Source organism: Ipomoea triloba, chromosome 6 (genome assembly GCF_003576645.1).
Source record: "Ipomoea triloba cultivar NCNSP0323 chromosome 6, ASM357664v1".
Lineage (NCBI taxonomy): Eukaryota > Viridiplantae > Streptophyta > Magnoliopsida > Solanales > Convolvulaceae > Ipomoea > Ipomoea triloba.
Window position 1 is genome coordinate 24,321,204 of NC_044921.1, and position 15,800 is coordinate 24,337,003.

Sequence of the window (15,800 nt, forward strand, 5' to 3'; positions counted from 1 at the left end):
GTATCTTAAAATTGTATTTATCATGTTCGGTCATTTGATGTGAATCATATTGAACTTTTGCTGCCTTTGATGTAAATCAGTTAAATAATTAAAAACCACTGGTACTTCTTTCATCGGTAAACTGCATTAATTTAATCTTTTTTTTTTTTAAATCATTTTTGCTTTTCCTTAATGTCAGGCACATGGAAATCTTGGGATTTTTTTTTCACCGGTAAACTGCTTTAATTTCTTTTTTTTTTTTTATTAAGGAAAAAGGAATTATTTTTTTCCTTGTATCGGATATCCATTTTCCTGGTTGGTCGGTCACTTTATGAGGTAGTACTGCCCCTCGGTCGCACATTTTATTTTCATCAATAATTTCTCTTACCAATCTCGTATGGTTCGCATGCTTGCCGCAACTACTTTTTTGGTTTCCATTTTTTGGCCCCTTCCTTCTTATCACTTTTCTTCCCTTTTCATTTTCTCCATTTTTACATTCTACATATTTCTCACTTCACTTTTATTGTAAAAATCATTTTCCTAAAACCAATCTAAGCAATAGAAAAACATAAAAACTAAGAGCAATACTTTGCAATCTCCTCGTTATATACATATAAAAAAAAGGGATAAGGGTCAAATAGACCCTCAAACTATAATCAATTGTGCAATTAGGCCCTCGAACAATAAAAAGCTTCAATTAGGCCCTCGAACTTGTTATTTTGGGACAAATAGACCCTTTAACCTATTTGTGACCTATAATTGCAGGTCACCAAAAATTCCGGCCAACTCCGGCGATCGTCCGGCGAAGTTCCGACAAACAACACAAAACCATCCACCACCGGCGACCTCACGGTCGCCGGTGGCGTCCGGCAGCGGAGATGGTGACCAAGTTGGTCACCATCTCCGTCTACTGGAGATGGCGACCAACTGGTCACCATCCGCAGTGACAGAGATGGCGACCAGTTGGTCGCCATCTCCAGTCTACCGGATCCCCAGTGACGGAGATGGCGACCAGTTGGTGGCCATCTCCGCTGCCGGATGCCACCGGCGACCGTGAGGTCGCCGGTGGTGGATGGTTTTGTGTTGTTTGCCGGAACTTCGCCGGACGATTGCCGGAGTTGGCCGGAATTTTTGGTGACCTGCAATTATAGGTCACAAATAGGTTAAAGGGTCTATTTGCCCCAAAATAACAAGTTCGGGGGCATAATTGAAGTTTTTTATTGTTCGAGGGCCTAATTGCACAATTGATTATAGTTTGAGGGTCTATTTGACCCTTATCCCTAAAAAAAATTATGATAGAATTAACTAATTTTTAATTGTCAATAAATATAAAAATTTTACTATCACCTTAAGAAATGTCATTTTTAAAGAGGAAAATGATATACATATTCTCATGGAGTAAAGTTTCATGTAGTGCATTTATATATAGATAGAAGGAAAGGAGGATAATAAAAGTCGTATGTCACTTTTTTTTTTTTCAGGTTGTTGAATCATAACACATCACTTAATTCGAGATTAAAAATTATAATAGAAATTCAGAAAACAATAAGTATTACTCTTTGTGAAATTATAATAGTAATTCAAAATATGTGAAATTCAATTACAACACAATTCATTAGTCACCCGAATTACAGTGTTTAGTTAGAGGGAATTGCAATTTAATGGGGAAATGAAATGAAAAAAAAAGGAGACGAAAAAGACTTTGTTTATCCTTGATTTATGTGAAGTATTACTCTTTGTGAAATTATAATAAAAATTCAGAATATGTGAAATTCAATTACAACACAATTCTTTAGCCACCCGAATTACAGTGTTTGGTTAGATAGAATTGCAATTCACCATCCCCATATGAATTGCAATTTAATGGGAAAATGAAAGGGGGGTAAAAGAAGAGAAGAAAAATACTTTGTTTGTCCTGGATTATTATTAGTATTATTATTACACAATGACATTTTAGTCTTTATATAACTTATTATCTTTCCATTCCGAATAATTATATTTTCTCCTATCAAACAATGTAATTTGAATTTTTACTTTATTCTCACCTTATTATTTTTCAACTGAATTATAATTCTTTCATTCCAACCAAACGTCATATTAATGTTAAATTATTTTGAATTATAGTATTTGATATTTATATTATTATGCGATTAGTTCAAATTCAATTCAAATCGCATATAACTCAATTCTCTTAAATAATTGATTATGGGGATCTGATTATATTTATGGGCATGCTTGCCAAAATATCTTACTCCGTACAAAAGTATAGGTGATGCTAGCTTATGATTTGAGTTAATAAAAAATCACAAAGAAGAGACTTATGAAACTAATTCATACAGAAATATAAAGAGATAAATTACATAAATTAATAATTAATCGACTCATATAAGTAACACGTCATATAGAAAATTGAAATGGAGATTTTGTTTTTGTCCAATGGCAGTACAGTGACATTGACAATAATATCCCCATATCTACCTTTAAAACAGACTCTCCCTCTGCGCTTCTTCAAACTACACCTAACACCTTCTTCTTCTTCAAACCATGGCTAGACTTTTGATTCTCTTCACGTTTCTGTTCGCCGTCGTTTCCGCCGCGGCGGCGGCGGAGGACATGTCTATCATAACCTACGACGAGCAGCATCCGGCGAAGGGCCTGGTCCGGAGCGAGGACGAGGTGAAGGAGATGTTCGAGTCGTGGCTGGTGAAACACGGCAAATCGTACAACGCCGTCGACGAGAAGGATAAGAGGTTTAAGATCTTCAAGGACAACCTTAAGTACATCGACGAGAAGAACAGCCTCGAGAACCGGTCGTACAAGCTCGGTTTGAACCGGTTCGCGGATATCACCAACGAGGAGTACCGGACCGGATACCTCGGCTCCAAAACTCGCCGGAATATGGTGACGAGCAAGAGCGACCGGTATGCTCCGGCGGCCGGCGATAGCTTGCCGGACTCCATTGACTGGAGAGAGAAAGGCGCTGTTACTGGAGTCAAAGATCAAGGCAGCTGTGGTGAGTTACTCTTTCGTCTTCCCTTTATGCCTATTTTACCCCTCGTGATATCTGGCTTGGGATTTCACCAGTGGTAGTCTAGTAAATTCACCTCACTATGATGTCCTTTTTACTTGTCAATAACTGTTTAATTACTGTGTACCAAATTCCATTCATTCCGCCTAACATCCCATTATGGCCCACCTAACCCAAAATGGGCCTTGGCTTGGCCCATGTGCCACCTTTTTGGGCCCAAGCTGATTCTCTAAAATTAGTCAACTTATTTATTTGGTAATTAAGTTACAAGTTCAATGCGATTTAGATTTAAGCCAACCGGTCACTTTATCTTAGCAATTATTATTATTATTATTTTATATAGATCATAATTTATATATCTTTATTGATCAAAAATAAAAAATACATTATTTGTGTACATGACTATATTATTTTATATTATTAAAAATATACCATGATCCAAACAAAAATTTGTCTTAGATAGATTAATGCGATATAAAGGTATACTTTATGCATTGTAAATTGTACCTTATTTTCCAAAAATAAATAATAAAATGGGAATGAAACAGGGAGTTGCTGGGCGTTCTCAACAATCGCAGCCGTTGAAGGTGTGAACCAGCTTGCGACGGGAAATCTGATCTCATTATCGGAGCAGGAGCTGGTGGACTGCGACCGGAAAATAAACCAGGGCTGCAATGGCGGCGATATGGACTACGCATTTCAGTTCATAATAAAGAACGGCGGCATCGACTCTGAGGAGGACTACCCTTACACCGGCAAGGATGGCAAATGCGACTCCTACAGGGTTAGCATTCCAATCTTTTTTCTGTTATTTATGTTAATAATAACAAACACATCCTTAATTTAAGCTAAGATGCGATTTTGGAATCTTTGGTGTGCAGCAAAACAATGCCAAGGTGGCTTCAATTGATGGGTACGAGGATGTTCCTATAAATAATGAGAAGGCGCTGCAGAAGGCAGTAGCAAGTCAGCCCGTCAGTGTCGCCATTGAAGCCGGTGGCTATGACTTCCAGCTCTATACATCGGTATTATTCTGTTATATATGCTATAGATACACAAATTTCCATTTCCATCATATATGTACTTTTTCAATTGTTAGCTTGGTAATTAGAAGGTTACAAGTTTGAGCGGCTTATTGCCAATCTTAGTTTGAGACAGTCAACTATGAGCAACTTAAATTGGTTTATGCGATCCAAACCATAATACAAATGTAGGGGCAACCTAGCCAAGTTTGTAGGGCTGTTAGCTTGATAACTAGAAGGTTACAAGTTTGACTTCTAGCCTGAGCGGCTTATTGGTATTCTTGGTTTGAGACAGTCAGTTATGGGCAACTTAGATTGGTTTATTTGATCCAAACTGTAATACAAATGTTTGGTCTGACTGTGAGTTTAGGAATCTCCATGCTATAGTTGAGGCTGAACACAATTCTTAAAGTATAATTTGTTATGTTGTATTGTTCTTCATAGGGTATATTCACTGGATCATGTGGGACTGATTTGGACCATGGTGTGGCTGCTGTTGGGTATGGTAGTGAGAATGGTGTGGACTATTGGATTATTAAGAACTCGTGGGGTGACTACTGGGGAGAGAAGGGTTATGTGAGGATGCAGCGTAATGTGAAGGCTAAAACCGGGTTGTGTGGTATAGCTATGGAGGCTTCTTACCCTACAAAGACAGGGGACAATCCTCCTCCAAGCCCTCCTAGCCCTCCAAGCCCCACTCCAACTCCTCCATCCCCATCTCCGAGTGTTTGTGATCAGTTCAATGCATGCCCTGCAAGTACCACCTGCTGCTGCGTGTTTCCATTTGGAAACTACTGCTTTGCGTGGGGATGCTGCCCTCTGGATAGCGCTGTGTGCTGCGAGGATCACTACAGCTGCTGCCCTCATGACTACCCGGTTTGCCATGTTAGATCAGGCACTTGCACTAAGGTAAGCACTTATCTCAATTTGAAAGCATAGTGGTGTGTACTAAATTGCTAGCAGTCTAGCACATTCTTGATTGTGTGGGGTTTGGTTACTTACTCGATCGCGTTTTGATTGATTCAGAAAAAGAACAACCCGCTTGGAGTGAAGGCAATGACACGCATTCCTGCTCAACCTATGTGGGCTTTCAAGAACGCGGGAAAGAAGGGCACCAGTTCTTGATGGTCTCTCGAGTTGAGAGAGGTATGGGATGATGAAATGGGAAGGAAAGTGTGCAAGTTGAGAAGATGATCTCTCCCCCATTCCATCCTGAACAGATCAGATCAGATCATTCATGGGATTGTTGTATTAAGATTTAAGACCCTGATTTATGTATAGTGCTTTCTATCTTGCTGTCATTGGATTGGCTAAAAATGCAACTTTTATGCACATCTACTCTGCTATTCCAGATGTTGTTTGTACTTTGTTGTTCAGTAATAATAGCAAGACTCTTTCCATTATCCTCCATTTTCGTAGCTTCCCATTACTATGGGATCAAAATATAGTTCAATCACCCCTGATCTTGCATGTTTTTTTTTTTTTTTTTTATTAGTATTACTGCCTCCACTGAAATTCGATCTCATAATCTCCCATATGAGAAAGTTACTACATGTCATTTAAGCACAAGGTGCTTAACTCACCCAAATTTGATTTATAGGCTCATTAGATGGGAGTATTAGTACTTATAAAGAGTCTATTATATTAGATATGACTCTCATATTGCATTAATATAACTGATATAATATCCTTGCTTGCAATCTGTCACCTATTCAGTACTAGTTTGTAATAGTATAATGCAAAAAATGAATATTTTATCAACATAAACAGTTTAGTTGGTCACATGAATCAAATTTAGAAAGGAAGAAAGAAAATGAGTTTTTTTTTTTTTTTTTTTTTTTTTTTTTTTTTTTTAGTCCAACAGTATTAAAAGTTACATTTACCATAATATCCTCATTTCTCCTATAAAAATACACTCTCCCCTGCACTTTTTTTCCAACCCCCCATTCCTTTTTCCCTTCAACTACACCTAACACAATTTTCATGGCAAGACTTTTGATTCTCCTCACCTTTCTGATCGCCGTCGCTTCTTCTGCGGCGGAGGATATGTCGATCATAACCTACGATCAGCAGCATCCGGTGAAAGGCATTGTCCGGAGCGAGGACGAGGTGAAGGAGATGTTCGAGTCGTGGCTGGTGAAACACGGCAAGTCGTACAACGCCGTGGACGAGAAGGACAAGAGGTTTAAGATCTTCAAGGACAACCTTAAGTACATCGACGAGAAGAACAGCCTCGGAAACCGGTCGTACAAGCTCGGATTGAACCGATTCGCTGATATCACCAACGAGGAGTACCGCACTGGTTTCCTCGGCGCCAAGCGGGACGCTGGCCGGAGTAGGGCGAAGAGGGAGAGCGACCGGTATGCTCCGGTCGCCGGCGACAGCTTGCCGGATTCCATTGACTGGAGAGAGAAAGGCGCTGTGACTGAAGTCAAAGATCAAGGCAGCTGTGGTAAGTCACGCTAATCTCGTTTTTCCTGTTATGCCTATTTTGCCCCTCTTGATATTCCCGGTTTCGGATTTGATCAGGGGCACCTAGTAAATTCCACTCAGTATTATGTTTTATTTAGTTGCTAATCACAGTTTAATGACTCCGTACCAAATTCCAACCATCCCGCCTTATACAACTAAAGGCGATTGGTGGAATTGATGGGCCCACCTAACCCAAAATGGGCCGTGGAATCCCCGTGACCTGGCCTACGAATACTTTTTGGGCCCACAAAGATACCAACAAGGTACATAATTCAATAGTTATACCATAGACTCGGATCCACGTCTCAATTAACTACGGAATGTTTATAATTTACATACTGAATGTTGTAATGTTCATAATTTACATACGGAGTGAACATTCAGTATGTAAATTATGAACATTCAGTATATAAATTGTGAATATTTAGTAGGTAAATTATGTATTTTAGACCCGAGTCCACAAATAATTTAGCCACATAATGCACATAATAAGTTATTTGCAATCACAAAACGGCAATTTATATCGTGGACCAGGTCTTTAGTGCACTGTGAAGTCAAATTTTGTGTATTGGATCATGATCCACGGTGCATTGTAGACCTTGATTCACGATATAACGATTGTCACAAAATTAGAAACATAATCTCAATGTCATTTTGGACCATGATCTACAAACTCAAAAGTATATATTGGGTAAGCCACTTTAATTTCAGCCTAAGTTGTGTATAGTTATTGATTCAAATCAAGAAGACTAACAAACCTTTCTTATTGAGAGTCGAAGTTAAAATCTTGTGATTACCCAGTTTGGCTCGGGATTTTGAATGAAATTGGAATATATGAAACAGGGAGTTGCTGGGCGTTCTCAACGATTGTAGGGGTGGAAGGAGTGAACCAGATCGCGACAGGGAATCTGATCTCATTATCAGAGCAGGAGCTGGTGGACTGCGACACAAAGATTAACCAGGGCTGCAATGGTGGCTTAATGGACTATGCATTCGACTTCATCATCAAGAACGGAGGCATTGACTCTGAGGAAGACTACCCTTACACTGGCAAGGATGACAAATGCAACTCCTACCTGGTTAGCATTGCACTCTTCATTCTTAAGAACAAACACAGCTTTAAGGATGTTTTCTGATGAGTATTTGAGTACCAAGATACGTTTTTGAAATCTTTTACCTGCAGAAAAACAATGCCAAGGTTGTTTCAATTGATGGGTACGAGGATGTTCCGGTTAATAATGAGAAGGCGCTACAGAAGGCAGTAGCAAGCCAGCCCGTCAGTGTTGCCATTGAAGCTGGTGGCAATGACTTCCAGCTCTATGAATCGGTATTACTCTGTAGATAACAGAAATTTTCCATTTCCATTATATATAAATGTGTAGTCTGACTATCTGTTAAAACTTTAGCTCAATCCTTCAAGTATAACTTGTCATGTTTTATTTTTCCGTATAGGGTATATTCACGGGATCATGTGGGACTGATTTGGACCACGGTGTGGCTGCTGTTGGGTATGGTAGTGAGAATGGTGTGGACTATTGGATTGTTAAGAACTCGTGGGGTGACAGGTGGGGAGAGAAGGGGTATGTGAGGATGCAGCGTAATGTGAAAGCTAAAAGCGGGTTATGTGGTATAGCTATGGAGGCTTCTTACCCGACCAAGACGGGGGATAATCCTCCTCCAAGTCCTCCAAGCCCTCCAAGCCCCACTCCAGCTCCTCCATCTCCATCTGCTCCGAGTGTTTGTGATAAGTTCAATGCATGCCCTGCAAGTACCACCTGCTGCTGTGTGTTTCCGTTTGGAAACTACTGCTTTGCGTGGGGGTGCTGCCCTCTGGATAGCGCTGTGTGCTGCGAGGATCACTACAGTTGCTGCCCTCATGACTACCCGGTTTGCCATGTTAGATCAGGCACCTGCACAATGGTAAACTCATCTCAATCTAGAAGTGTTCTAGTGTGTGGTAATGCATTCTTGATTATGTTTTTTGGTTACTTACCGTGTGTTTTGATTGATGCAGAGCAAGAACAACCCGCTTGGAGTGAAGGCTATGACTCGCATTCCTGCTAAACCAATGTGGGCTTTCAGAAACTCGGGAAAGAAGAGCATGGGTTCTTAATGTTCTCTCGAGTTGAGAGGTGTGGGAGGAAAGTGTGAAAGTCAAAGATGATCTCTCCCAATTCTATCCTGAACAGATCGATCATTCATGGATTGTTGTATTTAAGACCCTGATTTGTGTATTCTTACTGTCACTGAATTGGCCCAAATGCATCTACTTTGCTATTCCATGTGTTGGTTGTACTTTGTTCTTCACTAATAATAGCAAGACTATTCCCATTATCCACCAGTTTCGTAATTCCACGAGATAAGGCTATATGTATCTTTTGTTATGCACCATTTTCGTAATTCCACGAGATAAGGCTATCTGTATCTTTTGTTATGTTATGTTGTGCAATGAATACAATAGATACTGCATTGTAACAGAGTCAATAGTACTCAAAAAAAAAAAAATCTTGAACCCACACTAACATTTATTGCATTGTAAACATTAGTAATGATATGGGATTGACCTAAATCAGGCTCAACCAAATAGTTAGGTGAGGAGTTATTAAGGACTACTGGTGAGCCAACTGGGGTTGGGGTTGCACACAATCTCACTCAAATATGTCCATTTACATTCATGAACACATGCACCAACTCAAAGGTTAAAAAATAATCAAATGCTCCAAATAAATGATGCAAAACATTTGGATTAGAGTATAAAGAACAAATCCCAGGATAAAATATTATGTTTGATGTATACAAGTATACAACAAAGAGTGGTGAAAGCGATTGGCGATTACAAAAGACAAGAGTTAGGTGAGACAACAAGAAACTACCTAATCCATCAACAATGAAAAGGAGATGATACTCTATGGAGCTAGGAAGGTGAAGCCCTAATGTTTTCAATCAGAAATTCAATACTTTTGGAGAGAGCTTTTCCCAGGAAAAATAATTCAACATTCTAACCAAGCCTGCTTTTTTAAGAACCTCATGGTCTACCATGATATGGTTTAATCTACCAGAACCAGAAGCATCATCAATCTCTGGTGGGAGTGGTCGTGTCATCAGAGGAAGCTGCTGCTTTCTTCCCTGTGTAACGCTGGATATCGTGGGAAAAAAATACTTCAGTCAATCATTCTGTTATGTATTAATAATGCATATCAATCTCACCAAGAAAATAGATATACATAAATTTAATGAGTTATACCTGCTTGCCAAATGTGAAGGGGACATACTTATATTTCATCATGTGCATTATCTGCCTCTTCATTGTTGAAATGAACAGTACCAACCAATAGAACAATAGAATTGGCCAAAAAACAGGCACATCAAAGGCACTGAAGAACGTCAGGGAAAAAGCAAAGAAGAATGCCTTTGTAAGTGAATGCCTGTCATTAGTAAGAAAAAACAAATTCATCAAATCCCCAGGTTTGAGAGTTGAGAGTTGAGACTAACCTTCTTTTTTAGATAGAAGAATGAAAATTGTCAACAATGTGTTAGTGAATCACTTAAACTAAAATTGAGTATATACCAATGCATAAAAAATATAAATTTGGTGTTGTATGACAAATGTAAAGATAATGAATACTGGGATAACTCCAGTCACCTCTAGAGTTCAATAGTTCCAAAAGTACTGATACCTCCTCTATTTTCAATGAATACATGAACATCTCTTATTACAGGTTATGGGTAAAAAGGGCCAATAGTAAACCAAAATGAAATGTTCTAGCGTTGTCCTTCACAAAGAAACCTTAAATGCAGAGTATATCACAACTAATATCTTCAGAGCAAAAGAATAAAAAAGGCATTTATAACAGTAATAGGGCTTAACAAAGAGATGAAACATAGGCTGCCCTACTCGTATCTCTTTGTTAAAATTTGAACTTTATTTTCTTATTCACTTTGCCAACAGCTGTTGCTCTACCTTGGTAGTTGAATACATAATCCAAAATCACTCTGTAGAAAATTGACCTCAGCTGTTTGTTTAATTCTTGGATCCTCGTGATCCTCGTGGGTGGTCTAGACATCTTAGGAGACCACCAAGTCCATGAAGCAAATATACATTACATGAAAACTGATTCTGACTTTAATGGATGAAGCAAATATATGTATATTAACTGTATACATCCCAAAAGAGTCAAATATCCTAAAAAAGTTCGCTCAGTTATGTTAAGATAAATTCAATGTCCTTAGAGAATTATTCTTAGTTACGGTGAAGGACAACATCAATTGAGCTGGATAGAGATTAAGCCATTAAGGTTTTAAAAGCAATCAACATTATAAGCCATTAAGCCTACAACACTCGGTGCACCAGATCTAAAAGGTTACAGACACTTTGGAAGTTTCACCACAACATTAGGATAATGAAAAGGTATATATCCAATTGGTCATTTCTAATTCCTACCAGAGTTCAAGGTGAGCACTCCTTATATCCAATCTTGTCATTGACTGTTTACTAAAACCTTGGCCATCATAAATTCATATCCTATCTCATCAATGATTCCAGAAAATATATAAATCCAGCTACGAGTTTTATTCTTAATTCCTGAGGATGGTTTCAAAAATAGCACCTACAGATATCTCATCATCGCAAGTTCGCAACCTCGAACAATATCTGCAGCACATACAAATCCATTTCCAGAGCTTTGACAGTGTTAATCAAATTTCTTAGCTTTCCACCAAATTCTGATTTCATCATCTAAGAGTCTAGAAAATTGAATTCTACAATCGAGATCACGTTATATACACCATACACCTCCATCACAATAAATAAATTGAAATCGCACTATTGATTCCCAAATTGTACAAGTATTCAGATAGACACACGTATACGGATGTTAAATCAGAGAGAGTATACGGATGAAAACACGAACCAGAACTTGAATTCAGGGAGGCGGCGAACGAAAGGGCGGAACTCGTCAGACCCCCGAGTAGGGAGGGTGGGGCCATCGGTGAGCTCCTGGATCTCGGGATCAACCTGCGGGGAAAGGAAAGCAATAAGGAGCTGGATGACGTAGATGCCGAGAGCGTAGGTCACGATGTAGAATCCTTCGACTAGGTACACCCGGACGGCGTAGATGAGCGCGACGATCGATAAGAAGATCCAGCGGCGGAGCACCAGCGGCGTCGACTTGTCCAGCATGTATTGGTACTGCCTCCATATGGTAAAGCTCCACTGCGACACGGCGGACGCCCCATCGTCGCCGGCTGTTCCGCCACCGACATTCATTTTCGCCGTTATCGCAATTTAGCTTCCTTTTTCCTTTTATTATTTAATTTTTTTTTTCGAGTTTTTTTGGGAGGTCGCCTTTTGTATTTTTTTTGGAGATTTTTCCCAAATCGCAATGAAAGAAAGTAAACGCTCTCTTCTTCTTCTCGTCGCACTGTGAAGGGTGAAATTCTTGTCCCTCACTTCTTATATTGCAATTAGGACGCAAGCATCATGTCCGATTCTAAAAAGGGTAAGATAAACGTTTAATAAGTTAGGGTGTAACCAATGGTTTTTATGATCGGACACAGTGATTAATTATGATGGAACAACTTGCTTGAAAATTTAATATTGTTTCAATATTATCAAATATTAAACTTTTAGCATTTAGTTAATGGCGTATGCTGATAGTGACATGGCTCGGTCTTCATTGCATAAGAGCGTCCTAAAATGCAACGTTGATGTTGCAATCTTTGTTGATGGTGCAGGATCTGGGGCGGTTATTCATGATCATGACGACATGGTTGTTGCAACTCGAAGCGGTAGGTTGATGTGTGGTCAAGAATCATATGTCGTTGAGACAATGATGATAAAGGAAACTCTGGCTTGACTAAAGGGATTGTTAAAATTTATGTGTCAATTTTGATTCACTTTGATTTGATCATTTGTATGTAGGTTTAATTATTAAGCAATGTCGTTTGATTGATATGGACATTGGAACGTATCTGTTCGTCATGTCAAGAGTTCAATATTATAAAAATCTCCTCTATAATTATAAAAACTCAAAATTTTATCATTTACTCAGTATTCTTAACGCATACTGTCATGTTCAAAAAAGACGCAACTATTTGTGAAGACATGCCAAATACGTCAATATTATACTTGTTTCTTCCTTGATTTCGTCCAGGCGTTATTGAGAAGAATATTTTGCTTGACTTGGGTTAGGGTTTGTAGTGTATGCTTACAATAAAGGAAGGGAGAAGATATGGGAAAAAGAAAGATATCAGATGCCTTTTCTTTTTCTTTTTCTTTGGTTTATTGTTTAAGTGATGATAGAAAGACTTACTTACCGCTTTAAATCTAAATATAAAAGGCAGTGTATTCATTCCGACAACTCAGATGGACGGAAGGACTAAAAGTGAAAAAAATAAAAGTCAAGCACCACTCATATCAGAAATAAAAGTTTGAACCTAAGTTATCGGAGGCACAAAAGTAATAGGATAAAAAGTGAAAAAAAAATAAAAATTCATACACAAAATTGCCATACACTAACTATATTTAGAGGCGTAAGTCAAGTTAAAATATGTATGAAAAAGAAAATTGTGTAAATTTTTTAGGTTAAATATACCTATTTAATTTTATTTTCAAAAAAATATGGAAATTCTGGAAATCGTAAATTGGAAAAAAAAAGAATTTTTTTTGATTCATTTCATATTTCTACATCTATGATCTGGGTGAGTCTTTCACTCTTTCCCCACAATCCCACCCTGCTGACTCCAAAAACAGTTTGAGTGTTTCCTCAAAAAAAACAAAACCGATCAATCAAAATGGAGTTGAAGTTTCTTGGAATGGACTTTAGTTGCGCGCTGGGATCTCTCAGCAAAGGTGAATTCCCAGAGAAGGACTGTTTGCTTCCGTTAATATCGAAGCTCTTGGGCTACGCCATCGTGGCAGCCTCCACCACCGTCAAGCTTCCGCAGGTAATTTCCTCTAAATTAACTCAAACATTTGATCCGCTTAGCCGTTACGCATGCTCGAGTGATCCCAAACTCCTAGGAAAATTAAAACAACAATTGATAATACTGAACGGTTCCAATTTGTGCTCCATGTGTGGATATTAGCTCTGTTCAACTGTTTTCTTGCTTAAAAACAAAGGAAGTATGAATCTTTAATGTTGGTTATGCTTGTTGTTTAACTATTGAGCTCTGATTGCTGGAATTCCATATTGATATTGAGTACAAAGGAGTTTGTTTGGCAATCCAGTTCAGTGATTTAAGAACTAAGAAGTTTTCATAATAGTTAACTTGTAAGGATTTGTGGTTCCTTTCTTGTTTTAGGTTTTGATATCTACATATTATGGTGATAGGAAAAATGGGTGCTAAAATTTTAGTGCTAACTTTTCATTGGCAAAGATAGAAGATCAAAAGTTCCAATGCCAAAGCTACTGTCTGCTATGTTATAGTAAGGCGCTATCTATTAAGACTATAAGTAATTGATACACATGAGTCGTTTGGGTTCATGGGTGGTGTTTGCTGCCAATTGTCATGCTAATGTTTCTTGAGCATCTAAGTATTTTGTTGGAATTGCTTTGAGAATTCACTGCCTAATTGTTAGTTTGCAAATATGGACTATTTATTGATAAGCTTTATTCCTAAAGAACCGTGCTTTGAGCTCTAATTGCAGTTAGGCAGTGAATTCTCAAAGCAATTCCAACAAAATACTTAGATGCTCAAGAAACATTAGCATGACAAGCTTTATTCCTAAAGAACCGTGCTTTGAGCTCTAATTGCAGTCTAACCTTGAGAAAGAAAAGATTTAATCGGCATATGACTTGTAGAGTTGTAGTCCATTCTTATTTTTCTGTTCTTTCAGTAGAAAAGTGGTATTTTATTTAGACATTATTTCGTTTGGAAATGTGCTATTGAGCTCATTATTTGTTGTTTTGATATGATGCGTGCGTGACTCATTGGTTCAATCCTCCATCTGCAGATATTAAAGATTTTGCGACACAGAAGTGTCAGTGGGCTCAGTGTGGTAGCCTTTGAACTTGAAGTAGTTGGTTATACCATTGCTTTGGCATATTGTCTTCACAAAGGGCTACCGTTTTCAGCTTATGGCGAGTATGCATTTCTCTTGGTCCAAGGTACGTTCTTTGAAATGCCACCCTTCTTCAGTCCACAATTCAATTGTTCTCGGTGTGTCACTGGTCAATCAATCAAATGCTTCCTGCATAAAGATTGGGTTTATATATTTAATCTTTGTTAAGAGTCCACATTGAAAAAATAAGCCAGAATATATGGGTTTATAAGGCCATGGGTTAGACTAGTTAATTGATGGGATTCAGTCTTTTAGTGTTGTTTGGCCCATGTGCATTATAGCCCAATTGAGGGACTTTGTCCCAATCTTAGATTATAATATGGTATCAGAGCATGTTCGGTCCACTTTGTACCCGTGTGGTAGACACCCTTATCTGGTGTCCAGACTTTTCTACCGTACTTAGTTATGGTACGAAAAAGCTTGGTTGCACTAATACAATCTGCTCTTTTACTTTGTTGCAGCAATAATCTTAGTTGCAACCATCTACTATTTTTCTCAACCTTTGGGCACAAAGACATGGATGATAGCATTACTGTATCCTTCTTACAAACTCTGTTGAACTGTTATGTTGTGTGATTATTGAGTTTCAAGACTGATCCTTTAATGTGATACTTGAATTTCCGTAACGGTCTAATAACAGATACTGTGGTATTGCGCCAACTATTTTAGCAGGCAAAGTTGATCCCATCCTTTTCGAGGCTCTATATGTAAGTTGTGGCTCATAACAGTGTAGAAAAATAGGTCTATTCCCTTTTCCCTCTTTATGTTTTTATTTATTTATTTAGGCGTGCAGAACTCTATCCAATTTCTATATATCCTTTTTATGAATTTAAAATCTCCTCTCTTGAAAATCTGAAACTCATGCACGTGCAAAAATAATGCTCCAGGCTTCCCAGCATGCAATTTTTCTTTTTGCAAGAATTCCACAGATATGGGCAAACTTTAAGGTAGGTTGCCGTGTAATCATCCTTTAAAGACAATGCACATCGTACGATGAGAGCTCATAATACTGGCTATTTTTTCAACAGAACAAGAGTACCGGACAGTTGAGCTTCTTAACATTTTTTATGAACTTTGGAGGTTCAATGGGTAAGTTTATTGCAAATATGGTTGCATAATTGTAATGTGGGCTATTACGTCAATACACATCTCAATCTTTTTCCCCGTTTTATCTGACAGTTAGAGTATTTACAAGCATCCAAGAAAAGGCTCCAACAAGCGGTATCCTTCCCCCCCC

General features: G+C 38.4%; 4 protein-coding genes across 4 annotated transcripts in view; 3 read left to right on the forward strand and 1 right to left on the reverse strand.

Annotated features, from left to right (window-relative positions):
- Positions 1-2,483: 2,483 nt before the first annotated feature.
- Positions 2,484-5,432, forward strand: LOC116021602 (low-temperature-induced cysteine proteinase-like). Its single transcript, XM_031262040.1, has 5 exons — positions 2,484-2,992; positions 3,556-3,791; positions 3,889-4,032; positions 4,474-4,938; positions 5,056-5,432. Exons 1-5 carry the CDS (start codon positions 2,524-2,526, stop codon positions 5,152-5,154), a joined length of 1,413 nt encoding a protein of 470 aa, XP_031117900.1. The 5' UTR covers positions 2,484-2,523; the 3' UTR covers positions 5,155-5,432.
- A 522-nt stretch (positions 5,433-5,954) lies between these two features.
- On the forward strand, positions 5,955-8,925 carry LOC116022815 (low-temperature-induced cysteine proteinase-like). The gene is made up of 5 exons (XM_031263696.1): positions 5,955-6,481; positions 7,345-7,580; positions 7,685-7,828; positions 7,954-8,421; positions 8,516-8,925. The coding sequence occupies exons 1-5, from the start codon at positions 6,013-6,015 to the stop codon at positions 8,612-8,614; spliced, it is 1,416 nt and encodes a 471-aa protein (XP_031119556.1). The 5' UTR covers positions 5,955-6,012; the 3' UTR covers positions 8,615-8,925.
- Positions 8,926-9,229: 304 nt separating this feature from the next.
- Positions 9,230-11,938, reverse strand: LOC116021541 (protein RER1A-like). Its single transcript, XM_031261970.1, has 3 exons — positions 11,412-11,938; positions 9,746-9,926; positions 9,230-9,637 (listed from the first exon to the last, which is right to left on the reverse strand). Exons 1-3 carry the CDS (start codon positions 11,765-11,767, stop codon positions 9,575-9,577), a joined length of 600 nt encoding a protein of 199 aa, XP_031117830.1. The 5' UTR covers positions 11,768-11,938; the 3' UTR covers positions 9,230-9,574.
- A 1,244-nt stretch (positions 11,939-13,182) lies between these two features.
- LOC116022750 (mannose-P-dolichol utilization defect 1 protein homolog 2-like) overlaps positions 13,183-15,800 on the forward strand; it is a 4,383-nt gene continuing 1,765 nt past the window's right edge. The window contains exons 1-7 of the mRNA XM_031263609.1: positions 13,183-13,446; positions 14,456-14,609; positions 15,025-15,097; positions 15,204-15,270; positions 15,451-15,510; positions 15,592-15,652; positions 15,743-15,784. Coding sequence (XP_031119469.1) covers positions 13,294-13,446; positions 14,456-14,609; positions 15,025-15,097; positions 15,204-15,270; positions 15,451-15,510; positions 15,592-15,652; positions 15,743-15,784 — 610 coding nt within the window. The 5' untranslated portion in view covers positions 13,183-13,293. The remainder of the gene's footprint in view (positions 13,447-14,455; positions 14,610-15,024; positions 15,098-15,203; positions 15,271-15,450; positions 15,511-15,591; positions 15,653-15,742; positions 15,785-15,800) is intronic.

Bases quoted from the DNA above. Each gene is read 5' to 3' on its own strand.
- LOC116021602 (XM_031262040.1), top strand. From the start codon at position 2,524: ATGGCTAGACTTTTGATTCTCTTCACGTTTCTGTTCGCCGTCGTTTCC. The intron at 4,033-4,473 runs GTATTATTCTGT...TGTTCTTCATAG, and splicing joins ACTTCCAGCTCTATACATCG to GGTATATTCACTGGATCATG. The intron at 4,939-5,055 runs GTAAGCACTTAT...TGATTGATTCAG, and splicing joins GATCAGGCACTTGCACTAAG to AAAAAGAACAACCCGCTTGG.
- LOC116022815 (XM_031263696.1), top strand. From the start codon at position 6,013: ATGGCAAGACTTTTGATTCTCCTCACCTTTCTGATCGCCGTCGCTTCT. The intron at 7,581-7,684 runs GTTAGCATTGCA...TTTTACCTGCAG, and splicing joins ACAAATGCAACTCCTACCTG to AAAAACAATGCCAAGGTTGT. The intron at 7,829-7,953 runs GTATTACTCTGT...TTTTCCGTATAG, and splicing joins ACTTCCAGCTCTATGAATCG to GGTATATTCACGGGATCATG.
- LOC116021541 (XM_031261970.1), bottom strand. From the start codon at position 11,767: ATGAATGTCGGTGGCGGAACAGCCGGCGACGATGGGGCGTCCGCCGTG. The intron at 9,927-11,411 runs GTTCGTGTTTTC...TACTAATGACAG, and splicing joins CTCCCTGAATTCAAGTTCTG to GCATTCACTTACAAAGGCAT. The intron at 9,638-9,745 runs GTATAACTCATT...CACGATATCCAG, and splicing joins CCTTCACATTTGGCAAGCAG to CGTTACACAGGGAAGAAAGC.